The 15,938-nt window shown below is 38.8% G+C and overlaps 1 protein-coding gene across 3 annotated transcripts in view; it reads right to left on the reverse strand.

Moving 5' to 3' along the window:
• PPP3R1 (protein phosphatase 3 regulatory subunit B, alpha) overlaps positions 1 to 15,728 on the reverse strand; it is a 40,948-nt gene extending 25,220 nt beyond the window's left edge. For 2 of the 3 annotated variants that reach the window (XM_072857402.1, XM_072857401.1), the window contains exon 1: positions 15,484 to 15,728. Coding sequence is in view for 1 of the 3 variants with exons in the window: in XM_072857401.1 (XP_072713502.1) it covers positions 15,484 to 15,486 (3 nt within the window). In the remaining 2 variants the exon portion in view is untranslated. Of the gene's footprint in view, positions 1 to 2,827; positions 2,882 to 15,483 lie in introns of those variants that run through there. The other variant, XM_072857403.1, reaches the window with a different exon arrangement.
• Between the last annotated feature and the right edge of the window lie 210 nt (positions 15,729 to 15,938).

The raw sequence follows: 15,938 nt of genomic DNA on the forward strand, positions 1-15,938 counted from the left end.
TTAGTTTATTTAGGAATTTCTCTAATGATTTTTAACTTCTCTGACTCAGCTACAACCCAATACTTGAAGCTCCTCATGTTGAAGACACTAAACCAAACGTGTCCAATAAACAGAGGGAAACTGAAAATTGCTATCATCTAATTCTTGCACCGTAATGCAAAAATGTGCACATTTTTCAACTCTAAATTTGCCAAGGGATTGCTAATGTGTTCTCCTCTACCTTTTCTTCACATACGCAATATTATCCAAATGTTGATTCTACAAGACTTGAAAAAAACCTGAGAAGCATGTTCTTAATGGCCCAGATAATGTAATAACTGAAGTGTCAAATGCTTTAGAAGGTCTAAATCTTTTCTCTTAAAAAAATAAAATCTAAAAGAGCTAGAGAAAATGGAGGAGTTTCATTTGGGATTTAAAAATAAATCTTACAGTTATATTCACTTAACACGTTGTTGTCCTATCAATTTATGGCTTCCTTTGAGGAGGTGGAGGCATTTTCCATTATCTGGCAGCCACAATTTTCAAGCGGATACAACTACCCACCATGATACATCCACAACTCTTCAGCACCTCTGTTACAATTCCACCTAGCTGTTTAAGACCAATGACATAAGCTTGCCAACATACTCTTCCATTCCACTTTCATCTTTGGTTACAGTCTCCATTCCGGGACTACAGCATAAACTGTGCTCTCCCCTATACCTACCGATGAGTGTAATCATCATCCCTTAAAGCTATGGTAACTTCTTGCCCAACACTTTCAGTTACACTTCTTGGAAGGTTTACTATAATTCTGATAAACCACTGAACTTGTATCAGTGCTCAGTTTTTATGTATGGTCTTAACTCAAAGGTGAAACTACAAAAGTACAAGGGACAGGTCTTACAGCTGCTGTTAATATTCTAACTCAGTATCTCACCTGAACACTAATCAACAGCAAACATTAAGGAAGGCTACAAGCATTTTGTAGTCAAAAAAGGGCACTGCTGGAGGAAAAAAAAAAACCCACAGTTTGTTTTAACTTACCTTTGGAAGGAGAAGATTTCAAGTTTTAAATGTGTTATCCCCAAAGTAGCCTAAATTTGTTAATCCTGCCTCTAAAGAAAATACTCTGTGACCTTCAGTACTGAAGAAACTCAAAAAAAGATTAATACCTAATTATTGAACATGGCATTTAAATTGCAGACATCAGAGATAATGAACCAAGGCAAAGGGGATTGCCGGATTTGGGATTATAGTAGAGATCAGGTCAGGCTAAAGCTGTTACAGCATTCTGGCATTGTTGTTCCTTGCAAGTACGCAGAATAAGTGTTACGATTCCCTTTACCACATTTAAAAAAAGAAAGTCTTACTATAAAAACCTTATTTTGGATACATTTATTCAATTTGTTCATAACAAAAGAAGTGATGATTCTTTAGAAGATTCTTCCCTCTCAGATGTCCATCAGGTTCTACCACATCCCCCCTCCTGATGCAGGAGGCAAGAAAGACTGAATAAGTCTTAGGAAAAGCCTGCAGTTTACTCCTTAGTCACCATCTAATCCAGTCATGGCTCTGCTCAAGCTCTGTCAGTCATTTTAAGGGAAGCCACTTGTCCTCTGGCTGGCAGTTGGCCAGTCACTTCTGCTATGCTTTATTTAAATCCTCCACTGTCCACGGGTCTCCTCCAAAATGAGATATTAATGGCTTAAGGCCATCACAGTCAAGTAGCTATTCTAGGATATCACAGGGAAGCCCTAAACCAATGAAGCAAGAAGCAAACCTGAAATTAGAGATAGCTACCGTTGCCAAAGCCCCTACCAGACAGGAAAACTAAAGGAATCAAGAGCATAATTACAAGAGGATCAGCCTTTATCTTTAATATGACATTTTGCTTTATTAATATTAAAGAAAATCTAAAAATAAAGCATATATCTAGTCAAATAGAATAAAAACATTCATTTCAAATTTTAAAGTTTTGAATTTGAAGTGTTCAGGACCAAAAAGCAATCTGTAAAGTCTGTCCAGTTATAGGAGGGATTCTATTATTTATATCCATACACATAAATGCCATAGCTTTTCCTATATGAACTTTGTTACAATTGCAGAGCTTTACGCAAAAATCTAAACTTGCATGACCTTGAAGGTACAATGAAGTACTTTGTTTAATCACATATCTATACATACAGACAACACTATTTACTCATCTGCAGATAAACTAAAAGTGTCTTCAAGAAAAAAAACTGTCACCTAAGACAGAATGAGACATAAGAACCCAGTAGAAACACTAAAGAAAACAGTTTGTAAAACTTAAGAAAGCATGATTGTAGATGGAAAACAGTTTTACTGCAAAGTCCTTTTCCTGAATCTAGAGGAGAAAAGGAGCCACTAAGTCAAAGCGTACAGTTAGCACTGATATCATCATTCACTAGATGTGTCTATCCCCAGAAGTTCTCTTACACAAGTTTGATACAGACATAGTAAAAACTTAAAGGATAACTGGATTGCTTTAAACTTAACATAATTCCATTATTGTACCTGTAATGTGTGGATATTAAAGTTTTCTGCTCTCTAATGACCTCACTGACAGAGTTTGCAATGTCAGGTAGAGATAATTAACAGTGCTAGAGAAAAACATAGCGCAGTTTTTAAAATAAGGTGAGGCAGAGAAAAGATTGTGCCGCATTTAGAAAACTAACAAATTCCCTTATTTGAAGAACAGCAAAACCTCGTATGTACAGGAAACCAAACACTCATACAAAATAATAAATGTCTCATTGCAAAAACTTGCATAAGCACTGCAATCTGCAAACAGAACTTGAAAGAGTCACAGGAACAAAAGTGTTACCTTTATGAGCTAAGGTACAATTCCGTGAGTGCTATTAGACCATTTCACTTTTGGCAGTTCCCAGCTACTACTCCTTAGAGGCAACAACTCAGTCTACTTACGCAATCACTACAGAGCTGGCATTTCTAAAGCTTGCATCACTCTTAAAAGTTCTCAGAACCCTGTAATTTTAAGTGCATAAATGAATAATGAACTCTTCAAAAGCCAAGGAAAGGAGTTTCCCAGAAAGATTCTGAAGCAAATCAACCTTCAGTAAGAGAACAATAAAGTTTTGTCACCACTAAATCAAAGTAAGTTCTGACGCAATTAAGAGTTCACATTAGAAAGTCTTTGGGGTGAGACAGGTTCGTCCTCCATTGCTTCTGGAGAAGTCACAAAAATACTTGCAAGACACTAATTTATTTGTTCCACTTATGTTAACATACTGGTTTCACCTACAAAGCCTCTTACCAGGTTTACGACACAAACCTCTTCACTGCAGTTTATTCAGTTTCCTTAGCTAAAGAGACCACAGCAGCCTTCTTTCCCAACTTTAAAGATAACTGCAATAACATTTCCCAACCAATCCACTCCATGACTGTGCTGTCACATTGACAAAGACCATGCTAGTGAAAACAAAAACAAGACCATGCTGTCCAACCAGAAAATTTGTAATCCAAGTACAAAACAAGGTAGAAGATACAGAGAAGACTGCAAGGCAACAGACATATCAATGACAAATTAAAAAAAAAAAAAAACCAAACATAAATCTTTGTGCATAACAAGAGTGGAGTTGAAGAGTTTTAGAGAGCATTTCAAAGGCAGCAATTTTGTTTGTAAGTATATAGTGCAAAAGCATATAATAAACAGTATAGGAGAAAGCATATAACGTAACTGAAGATTAGAACAAGTAACTAAGGTGTCATGGGATTATCAGAGTTAAGGGTCAACGTCTTAATAACAAAGAAATGACAAGTAGGGTGTCAAATAGACCACAAATTCCTTCAAAATCAAAGACATCTTACACTTGAGGAGATACTAAAGAGAAACAAAACCCGAAGCATATCATGTTCATCTTGTTCTTAGGAATAGCAATGGATATAAATTGTCTATCAGCCATTTATAATCTTCTCTGATTTCATTATTTGATTAATAAAAAGGAATGTTTTCACTGGTGAATATGAACATAGAAAATTCAAGCAACTGCAAACAGCAAATTGGGTACACACTTGTGTGAAAGAACAACTTCTTCAGATTTGGAAAAATAAAGTAACACATAGTACAAAAGAAATAAAACTTCATTCTCAACATTAAGCCAAAGTATGCAAGCATCACGGAGAACCTGGAGGGACTATGAACAAAATCACACAGTTGTCACTATTAATTAACAGATTATACTTAAGCTATTATTTAGCATATTATAGCCTGTCAAATGAAGAAAACACAAAACTAGAGTCAAAACACCCATTCTACAGGTAAAATATTTACTAGGCAATTAAAGCTCTTTCAGCTTCTCCCTTTCTCCACAACTATTTGGAGATAAAACAGTTTTTGTCCAAAGTACCTTCCCAGAAAACAGACAATGTTCAAAACTTGCACTCCAACACAAAGCAGTAAAACAATGGTCCAGCAAAACTGAGAATTAATCACTGGCTGACCTACATAGAAACAGACAGTTACTTTACAAGAAGATATTAACTTGACCTAAAGCCATATTGAAATATAATTTGCTATATAAAGATATACTCTAATGAGGCTGCTTTCAATTACGCCAATTTAATTCTCAGCACTTCCAGGTACTATAAAACCAAAAAGAACTAGGGTGCTTCAGCAAACAGCTTTCTAGAAGAATCCCAGTAAAAACTCTGCCAAGTTAATTGGTATTTCAATACCTCCCTCCAAAATTAACAGAAAGAGTCAAAAAAATAGTTATATTCTCTGTAATGCTTCCAGTCAAGCACTCTTGCCACTGGATTGATGAGGGGTATGAAAGGTAGGCTTTCTTTTCTCTGCATTGTTTTTTTAAACATGCTTTAGTATGTTGTGGAAATTACTGTCACTTAAAGGTATAGTACTTGTTAGCACGCTTGCAAATTTAAACTTATTTTTGGAGTAATTTTCAAAAAGCTAAAGGCAAGTGTTATCAACATCTGTAGAATCAAAAACTCTACCTCTTAAAAATATGATTTGTGACACTCCAAAAAAGTGAGTAAAACTAAGGGTGGCTCAGTCTTCTGAAGTTTCTGAACTTCCTGATTTTGCTTGTACCAAGATCAGATATAACACTGCAAGCCTTAACTCTACAAGCAGGAAGAAAACTGGTAATCATTAGATCAGTTTCACACTATCCCTCCTCAGCAACACTATGAGCGTTAAAAAGGAGTAATAATACTTCTCTTTGCAGAGGGTTTTCCAAAAGCAGAGAAGGAGCTACAGTAGTCACAGAACCCCCAGTAGAGAAAACAAACCTCCTCCCTAACTTCTGCAAGAAACTGCTACAGGCCTGCTTGTGACTGATCAGATATATCTCACATATATATCAGGCTGAGGCAAATATGAAAGATGAGAACATAGCTGGAAATGAAACGGAGCATGTTATCCTCTGACAGCAACCGACAAACATACAAATGAATGTATTTGTTCCCAACATATCTGGTAAAGTTCCCTCACCACAACTGTTCACCGCCTTGTGCAAGCGAAGAATAGGAGATTGGTATCAGTTATAAAATAAGTTTAAAAGGCCTCATTTTTTCAGGGGGTTTACTGTACTGCTGCAAGTTGTATATGTCGAGGGGAAAGAAAACAGCAAAGATAATTTCTAGAAATGAAGATAACAGATTATACTGCATCATATAATAGCATTATACTACTTAGTGTAAAAGACTATACTACAGTTGAATATAATTCCCTGTTCACAGAAACAGGTTGGAAATACTCAAGAACAATGTGACCAGCGCATCTTTCTCTACCAACTGATTATCCTAAGTTTTTAGATTTTAACAGTGTATTCGGTAAGAAGTTAACTGCAAAGGCCAAGGCTTTAGGAACAGTTGCACAGGTATTTTTTAAATGGATCTGAGAAGACCTGGAGGGAAAAGAAAGCTGATGCACCTCTACAGCATACAACAGTCTACTAACAGTTTAAAAGAGTCAAATATCCTTGAGCTGGGAATTTTAAGTGCCAATTCAGAGAATAACGCCAATTCACATCAGCTATGCCAACAAAGACTTAAAGTTTCAGGAAAGCCACACAGGTCAGTGTACAGTACTTAATGAAATGGTACAAGAGCACAGAAACAGGCTGCATAAATAAATAGATGCTGTCACCAGCCCTTCTTCCCATTTAAGAAACTTCTAAACAGTTTAATACCACTTAGTGAGAAAAAGGGAACTCTGAGTTTGAAAAAAGGGAGATAAGTGTCCTATGGCTGGCCAACATGAAAAGAAAAAATAGAAACAGTACAGCAAAAGAGATCACAAAGGAAAGTAGAAAATTAATAAAATGTCATTCAGCATCTATCACAAAAGAGGCTGAAGAACATTGCAAAGAATTGCATAAAGGACATGTATCTGAAAACGGAAAAGACAGTTCAAAAATGGGATTTGATTTCACGAACTGACAAGAACAGAAAACAATCAAGGAGGCAAAGATGCAGAACTGGGCAAGATGTGCAAATCAAAGGAAGAAGCAGACTATGCTGAGGAGAATTGTTGCATAGATACAGAATCTGCAAAATAGAGATTGTATTCCAGTATTCTTAACCGTCTTTAACAGTTAACACTAATCTTAATACCTAGATCTATTTTTTTTTCAAAAGGAAAATAACTTCATCAGAACTTACAGCTGTCAGCTATTAAATTGAGACATTTTAACAAGCTCTGGTTTAGTTTATGCCACTCAAGGACTCATGAGGAATTCAGTAAAGAATAAGGATGAGTCATATGGTTTGAAAACAGGCCCTACCAACACTGTGATCCAATACAGAGGGATCAAAACCCTTGTAATTAAAATATCAAGAATTTTACAAAACATTGAACAGGTCTTCCAGGCATTACCAGCTTCCATTCTAAGTGAATACTTAGAATTTCCAGCACTCTAGAATTTCCAGCAAATTAGGAATTTATTTTCTAAAAAAGATGCACTGCAAATTTACGAAGTTTTCAAGTTATCATTATCACAGACTTCCCAATCAAAGCAAAGCAAAATGAAACACAGTAAAACACCACACTCCCTTCAATTAAGGTTTTCACTGCTATGGAATATTCCAAAATCTTGAAACAGTTTTCTTTATACAACCTGTGTCATGGAGAAAACATTGACTTTTTTTTAATCATAGTGCTGAGGTGTTGTCCATTCAGGAGTTGATTATATGAAGTAATATTCAAATGCAATTTAAAAGATAGGATATTTTAGGTTAAGTTCTTCAGGGCAGGAACTTACTTGTTTCTTATATTTATGTACAGGAATGCAAATATTTAACATTCAGTATCAAATAGAGACATCTAGCACTTTTGCTACAAGCTAATAAAAGGGTACTCAAAAGATTAAATTAGAATTCCAACCCAGTTTCAGTAGCTTATAAACAAATCATATGTCAAATGTTTGAAGAATTATCCAAAATCTCGCTTATGTTAGCATTATTTGATAAAGATTCACAGCACTTGCTAAAGAAGATTCCCTCATCCTGTCAGAAATCAAAGCTTATTAATTGCTATAACTAGCAATACAATTAAAAACAGCTGTCCTGAAGAGCAGTAAATTTTTGTAAGTTGTAAATGTACATAAAGGCAAGCATAAAAGTACACACAAAGCAGCATTAGAAAAATTACTGCTGTTTATAGGGTCCACAGGTCCCAAAATAAGTCAAGTAGATGCACCCCTGCAGAGCCCCAGTGACTTCCAGTAATAATTACCAGTTGCTCTGGAGGCTCAACAATCAAGAATCTAGTCATCCTAGTCCAAGGCGCAGTACATGTAACTGCATCCATACCCCAAAGACTGACACAACTGTGCAGATATACACAGTCTGCCCACAGAACCGCAGGCTATCATCTTTCTGCTACTTCCCATCTTATCTTTTCATAGGCTATACTTCCAAAAATTTACTGCTTGCAAACCTTAAAGGCAGCATGTAAGATGTATACATTTGTACACCAGTCTAATATGAACTGCAAATCAAAGAACACTTCTAACTTTAAAATAAGTGTTTTAACTGCTCTTTGTGAGATGCTGGGTAATATGGAGTGACTTCACAGGACATTTATGACACTACACAGATGCTAAGCAATACCTCTGAGAAAGTGGACAAGATAAAACTATTGCTAAAAATCACCCACTCTCTCACTCAAACCAATTCTTCCCAATTTTTCTGGAATCTTTAGCTGCTCTGCCCCCCACTATAGAGCATTACAGTACTACTACATCATTACATACAATGCTTAAATCTTAAACTACCATCTTCTACTTCCCCTCAATTTTAGTCTCTTTTACTCACATGACTTTTTGTTTTCTCACCAAGAAAGGGAATTTGGCCACCTTCTAGCTCACTGTTCATTTTTTCAAGGCCTCTCAAAAGAGAATTTTTCAGAATTGAACTCTGGCAAACTCAGCTGCACCAACACTAGAGTTGTACTCTAACATTCAAGACTACGCAGGATTCAAACTTATTAACCTTTCATATTTTATAAATTATATTTGTCACTAATCTGATTTTTTCAATGCACTGTCTGAAATTTAAAAAACTAACTCTTTCTTACAGTATCAAATAGAGCTAGCCATAGTACCATTGAGCAGAAGGAATTTCAAGTGACTTCTTCCAATTTCAGTGATACTATTCAGAACCTTTGCAGTCAGCAGTGAAACAACAGTTGTTTTGTCTTTTACTACCTATTACAAAAAAACCAAAAACACCTGATAAATGTACACAGAGGAGCTATTCACAGGGTGACAAGAGAGAAGGGGTAGAAAGAGAGGTACTCTAGCTGAGCTCTTCCTTCTCAAAGTTTCCAGCTGCTTAAAATAAAGGGTAAAAAGCCTCCACATTTGTCACAAATATACCAGAGGAAGAAAAGAAGTTCCACAGCATTTAAAGATGATCCTAAGATTATATTTTTGTGAGAATCACAGCTGAATCCACTTTTCCAGTAACTGGGTTTCTTCCCAGAAACATATTAACCCTGGCTTCCTATCTGTTACCCCATCCCTCCCTCTCCTGCCCCTCCCAAATTCTGACTGACGTTCTTTAACAAATGTCTTGCTACATTTTTTAAGTCCTACTTTACCTAAATTAGACAATGATATAAAGTGTTTGTGAACTTCAAGCTGACTGCATAAGCTTTTTAAAATAGGCACAGTATCAGCTTACTGGGGGAGTTCCGGTTCTTTGCCTTAACAGTTTGCTTAAAAATGTCCATCAACACAGACTTCACAAATATTCACCTGAGTGTATTAACTGACACAACGCGTTTACAGCTTGGAAGCCAAGATTTTTATTGGCAGTTCATGAGCAATGCTGTCCTTTAATCCAAAGCATTTAAAGAGTTTCTGAGATGACTTTAACACAGTTAAAGATTATTATTTACATCGCTAGGGATTATTCCTTATTTGTGGAACACAGTATCAATAGCAGGGCCAACTTACTGTCAAGTTACAAGCAAGTCAGATATAGTCTCCAGCTTGTTTTGCACCATCTACGCAGTTTTCGCAAGCAGTTATAGTAAAATGTGCTTGTGGCTGTGCTAGGTACAATCTAAAAGCAACATATAAAACCCTTTAATGGCCTTTCTGTATGCGGAAAAGGCCTAATAAAGTATAGTTACCAAATTAAAATTTTCAACTTACACATTTAGAAAGCTACATAAAATGTCAAGATTCAATTTTCCTATTTAAAAGGACTGTCACTCCAAAAATTACTTCACTTGGAAGATGTCGGTTTTATTCTTAGACACACCTGAAACTTAAAAAAAAAAAACCAAAACAAACCTCTCCACAGACTTTTGCATTCAAATTATATAAAACAGACCTGAATAGGAAGATCAGCCACAGTTTAAGTTTAACCCTGGTTAAACTTATGTCGATATTCAATATTACTAAGGAAATATAGTATTTCAAATGGTGACCAAAATAATCTAGCTACATCATCCGTCAAGCAGAATATATTGCTTCTAGTCTTGTACTTAAGTCATTACAAGATCATGAATTTCAAGTCATTTAAACTCCCTGATCACTGATCCAGGGAAACAGCAGTGAAAACACTCCCAAAATACTTAAACCAGTATACTGAAAGATCTACCTATTCCAGATTAAAAGATGTTGATCCATATCCAAGTTTGTCCCACTTCATTCAGCACATTAAGGCAATCTTTGTAGCAGATCTTTCTCAAACTGCTGGTGTCAAGATTACTTTAGGCCAGTGACACCTAAGAAACTGAATAGCTTTTATGGGATATAAAAGGCCCATTTCCAGGTCTAATCTCTAAAAGAAGTCACTTTAAGAGGCTAACACAATGCTACAAAGATGTTGAAAGAAGACAGTGTATGACCAAGCTTTCAACCACTGCACAGCATCACATGCTTTAAGCCAAATGGACACTGTACAACACATTTTCTAGTGGCTGCACTCTAACTCCAATAACTGATCAGTCCCAAGACCTCAAAATTTGTTGCACTTAATTTGATTTAGACTTCTTATTTATTTTCAGAGCTGCAAACACATTCTCCATTTCTGACATCACATACTAATGTTAGCTTCTAAACAATAAAAAGGGCCTTGGATAAATTATTATCCTGCCATGACCTCAAACTTCTTCATTTGTAGAACAAGGACAATATTTACCAGCTTCACAAGAGCACAGCAAGATAAGCTCTTATGGTATTTGGGAAAGTTTAAGTAATTTATATAATCAAGTCAGGCAATAAAATTCTTACAGTTTCCAGGAGTTTCAACTTTTTTCTGTTTTAATTAACAGGGGCATGCAAGTAAAACAAGATACTTATTTTCTTACAATATTGCGCTCAGAAGGTTCCAACTGCATGACCTTTAAGCATAAACACTTTTCACCCCTCTCTTTTGATGTAGATCCATGCCTCTCATCATTCCTTCCCCATCACTTCAATCTTTACTCCCCCATCCTTGCAGTGCTCACTCCTCCAGAAGCAGAGGAGTTTGATTGTGACAAGGACATCACACAGTAGCACCTTCCCTATTTCTGCTGATGATTCTGGCAAAGAACTAGCATGTAGGAAGCATGGGAACAGCCAGCCCCCTTTGCCCCTGTGGTCCTTCTGTAGGGAACACACAGGAATAAACAAGCTTAGGAAAAGAGAAAAACATATAGGCCAGAAGAAGGAAAGGATGTAAAATAGGGAAATATGTCACTAAATGAATTGGCTGCTGATCAACAAAGAATAACGCAGTGTAATTTTTCTCCCGATTAGAAAGTCACAAATGATACTACCCAGAGAAGGGAGAACAGGCTTGGGAGGAAAGAGGAGGGGCAAGGAAATCAAGAGCAAATTGCTTTCAAGAGGTCACATATTAGCTCAAATTACGAAAAAGTTTTTCCTATGAACACAATTTTTGGTCACCATTTCATATAACTAAACCAAAGTCTTAACAGCTTCATGCTCAACTACTATTCAGACTTACAACATTTTAGGAGAGGATACAATTTTCTTTAATAAAACTCAGCTAAACACAGGCAGTAAAAAAGGGGAGGGAAAGCAAAAGAATTCTTTTACTAGCAGGGAAATCAAAGCAATGTTGAAAAATCTTATGCAAGTGTAATTTATGAATTACAGTAGGAGAACACTGTTAAGCATACCTGCAATTAAAAAAAGCTATTCCTTCTGCAACACTGCAAGGTAAGCACTGATTCCACACTCAGCTGCAAGAAAGCTGTAAGATCTTCATTGCTAGAGTCATTTCTTCTTCTGACATATGTTTTATGTCAATCAAAACTGACAAATAATTTTCTTATAGCAGCCTGGCTACACCTTAACAACTTTTTGTATGTCTTTGTGACATACAAAAATGAGGGAAATGAGAAGGCAGCAGCTGACCAATAAATGGTTTGGCACCAAAATGTGCATTTCTGCCTCATTTTTTTCCCCAGCAATACCAGAATTACTGAAGCCTCCTTTTCTGGCACTGATCAACAGAAAATAGTCCCATCTCCTTTAAGATATGAATAAAGAACCCAATTTAGATGTTATTAATCTTACTCCCTTAAAGCTTCCATTTTAGTGCCTTAGAAGATGAATATTCTGAAGTTCCTGAGGTATGCCCACCACAAACCATTTTCCCTTAAACTACTCAATTTTCATTCCTCCCTATTGTTAAATTAATGGTTTAACCATATAAAGACAGAATTCTACTTCTACCACAGAAATAGTGAAAAAATGTAATTATTTTCAAAAAGTCTCTTTCCTCCTCCATCAACAGGATCTTTCTTTGTAGATCACAAAGTAAACTTGCATATTCAAACTGGCCTCTAAACTATGCCTCTGAAAACTACTTCCAAAATAAAATCTTTTATTAAACAAACTGGCTTAAATACACCTACCAAATACTTCTTAAGACCTACACATGAGCTTCTCAGTTTGAATCCTAGACCAGTTATTCCACCTGTGGCAGAAGGCCACCAGTAGGCTGTAAGACGCAAGACAGACCATGCAAGTGCCTCTCAGTTCCTGCCACCTGTTACAGAACTCAACTGACTACTCAGATGTTTGTAATGATAGCAGTGAAATTACGATTTGGTAATGGAATAACTAGTTTTTTTAATTCACCTAAGAACCAACTCATTTAATACCCTCCCTGCTAAATAGTAAACAATGATTCAAGATGGTCTTCTGGTTTGGTTTTTTTTTTCCCCTTTATTGCAAAAAATGTTTTGGTGGTTCTTGGCTTCAGTAATTTAGAAACACTGTTAGATCAGCTTCAGCTGGAGAAAATGCACCAGAAGCATAACTACTCAAGTAAAGTGAGTCAAAACAACTGAATAGAGTCTAGCTATGAAGATGAGTGCACTATATAACATGGTTTGGGTGACTCCTGTGGAATTCTGTGTCTTCCATCCTACAACTATAAAGCTCAAGGGCTGGATATGAACCAGAATGAAGACCATCCCAAGAAAACAGAATTTATCTATCCAAACCCAAGACTGTTTAATAGCATTTATCTGTGCTATTTACCTTTTCTTAGAAAATACTACTCATAGGAAAAACTTACTAAGTCAACTCTGACAGAAATAGCATATCAACATTACTTCTAGCATTATGTAATGGACTCATCATCTTATGCTCTGCCTGATGGATTATTTTAGAACTGGCTATACCAAAACATCCAGAACTACATTCTTTGACTCACTAGATGTTTATGTTTTATCTTAAGCTACCTACTATGAACACAACAATACATTCACCTCTTTCTTCACTATAACTGTCAGCTCTCTTGTCCTGTAAGAACACAAAAGAAATGTTACTCCAAACTGTGAAAAAGAATTGCTCTATTCTAATAAAGGTTGAAACAAGGTCTGCTCCTTCATTAAAAGTGAACTCTTTCAGTGAAAACATCCACAGGGTAATGACAGTAAAAAGAATAGCAACTTAAAAGAAATTTTTTTTTTTTTTTTAATGTTTATCAGCTGTTTAGTTTTAGCTTGGTTTTCAGACTACGAGGCACCTAAGTTCAGGTGTTACCAGAACCAGCATACTGATACAGCTACAGTGAAAAGCAGTAACAACACCAGGAGAGTTATGTGAGCAAACACACACCTTTACAGGTCGAGATAATAATCCAGCATACCTTTTTTCCCAGCATCTGCATTTACACATTGCAATTGATCATACACAAACTCCATTCAAGAAGTAACAATCAACACGATTACACCATCAAAAGAAGCTAGGCCAACTTTAGTTACAACAGAATAGAGGAAAAAAAGTAATCAAAGTTAATCATACATGAAAGTTAGGTTAATTAGAGGTCACTAATGCACACATGGGCATCACGGTTAAATAACATTTTCTTTCCCTTTATGCATGTTAGCATATCTCATCAGGCAAGTCCTTCAGAACAAAATTTTCACAGAAGACCCAACTAACAGCAGTATGAGCACAACTGTTGTGTGGAAGACAATCACCTATATATTAACAGCAATTAGAAGTATTGCAACCATGGCATAATTTCTAATCATAACTTTTTAAGTCTAGACTTCATTAATACCTTGTTCTCAAAACACAAGCCTTCTTTTCTCACAGTCTTAATGTACTCCAAGACTGCGTGAAGGCATTCAGTAAACACATTGGTTTAGTCCCCAACTGAAACCAAAGCTTTATACATTTCAAAATATTTCTCCAAATGCACATCTAACAGACAGTAAAGTGTACACACAAAGACAGCCTGAGCATGGCGCATCAGTTTCTGTCACAACTTTATTTTTTTAAAAGAAAGACTGCAATCCCCTGCTTAAAAACAAAAGGAAACCCATTTTTGGCTCCCAGGCCCTGTGAGGTCTAACACGAAATGTGATAAACAGCTGGCCTTGCTCTTAAAGGGTTAAGAACAAAAAAGTTTAAACCACTTATATTTCTCCAGCTGTAAAACCAAAATATTGCCAGAGTCTTCCTGCAGCCAGGGTACTGGATAATTTAGGCTAAAATAAATGTTTATTAAAAAAGGGCGTTGATTTCTTGGCAGCGGTGAAAAGCAGGAGACACCCCTAGTGTCGACGTAAAATACTACAGGACTCCATACTGTATCTCTGGGTTAATTTTACGGCAGCAAAAGGGGAATTTAAATCATCATGATTTAAAAAACAGAGCAACTCAAATACACACACACCTGGACATACCACATACCTTCTTCTTGCAGTCTCAAAACCCACATGCCTATCATACTTTAAGCGTCAGCTTTCTAAACCCGGACCAATTAAAGTATATATTATCTAGCCTGTCTCCCTGCCATGGGCTACGTGCATTATAGCTTTCCGGTCTGCACATGAACAGAAAAACGCTGCTGCACCAAGGGCGGGGGGGACACCCCACTGAGATTGCAAAACAACCCCCCACAGGACATCGCTACCAAAATGCCGGGCTTGCTTAGGGCCGCCACTGATACATCTGGAAAACAGATGAAGCGCAGGCCGGGGAGGGCGAACCCCCGGACTGAGGGAAAGGGGGAGTGGGGTAACGCGTTTGGGGGTGGGGGTGAGGGGGTGCCGGAGAGCGGGGCGGGGGGGACACGACACACACAGAAAGGGAAGGATCGAGCCCGATGAGCGCTGCCAGGGCGGGGAGGCGGCGAAGGGAGTAGGCGGGGAGGCAGCGGGGCGCACGGGGGCGAAGCGGCGGCCGTGGGCGGCGGAGGGGAAGCGGGGAGACGTGCCTGCCCCCAGGGAGAGGCGCGGGGCGGCCACAGCGGCGGCCCGGAGGGAGGGAGGGAGGGGGAAGCCCAGCGAGGCGCTCGCCCGCAGGAGGACGTGGACGGCTCGGGGGCGGGAGGCGGAGGAGACGGGTCAGAGGCAGGGCAGCAGCAGCGAGGCGGAGCGGCGGTCGGGCCGGGCCGCACGGCCATTGCCTCGCCCCCCACCCCCGCGGCCCGGCCCGGTCTGGAATATTCCGGCGGGGCGGGAGCCGAGGGGCTCTGCAGGGAGGGGAAGTGAGGGAGGGTCCTCACCATGGCGGCGGGTGGGCGTCAGGCGTCTCCCCCACTGCTGAATCCACCGAGCCCCGGCCTCGCTGTGCGTGTTCGGTGTCGCCGCCGCCGCCGCCGCCGCGCCCCAGGCCCGCCGCTGCCACCGGCTCCGGCTTCCCTCACTGCGGCAGTAGCTGTGGCTGACCCGCAAAGGCGCACAGGGAGCGAGGGAGGGGGCGCGAGCGGCGCTAACGTTCGGCAGCGGGGGCGGAGCCTCCCACATCCGGGCACCCGCCGCGCCGAGCACCGCCCCCGCGGGGGGGCGGGGCGCGGCCGTGACGTCAGCCAGCGAGGCGGGGGAGGGTAGGGAGAGGAGGGGAGTACAAAATGGCGGCGGGGTGAGAGCGGGAGTCGATGTGGGGGTGTAGGTAGGCGGGAGCAGTTGTGAGTGCTCTGCTCGGTTCCCTAAGAGCAGGGAGAAGGCTTTGTGAAGGTTG

This window comes from Ciconia boyciana, chromosome 3 (genome assembly GCF_034638445.1).
Source record: "Ciconia boyciana chromosome 3, ASM3463844v1, whole genome shotgun sequence".
Classification (NCBI taxonomy): Eukaryota; Metazoa; Chordata; class Aves; order Ciconiiformes; family Ciconiidae; genus Ciconia; species Ciconia boyciana.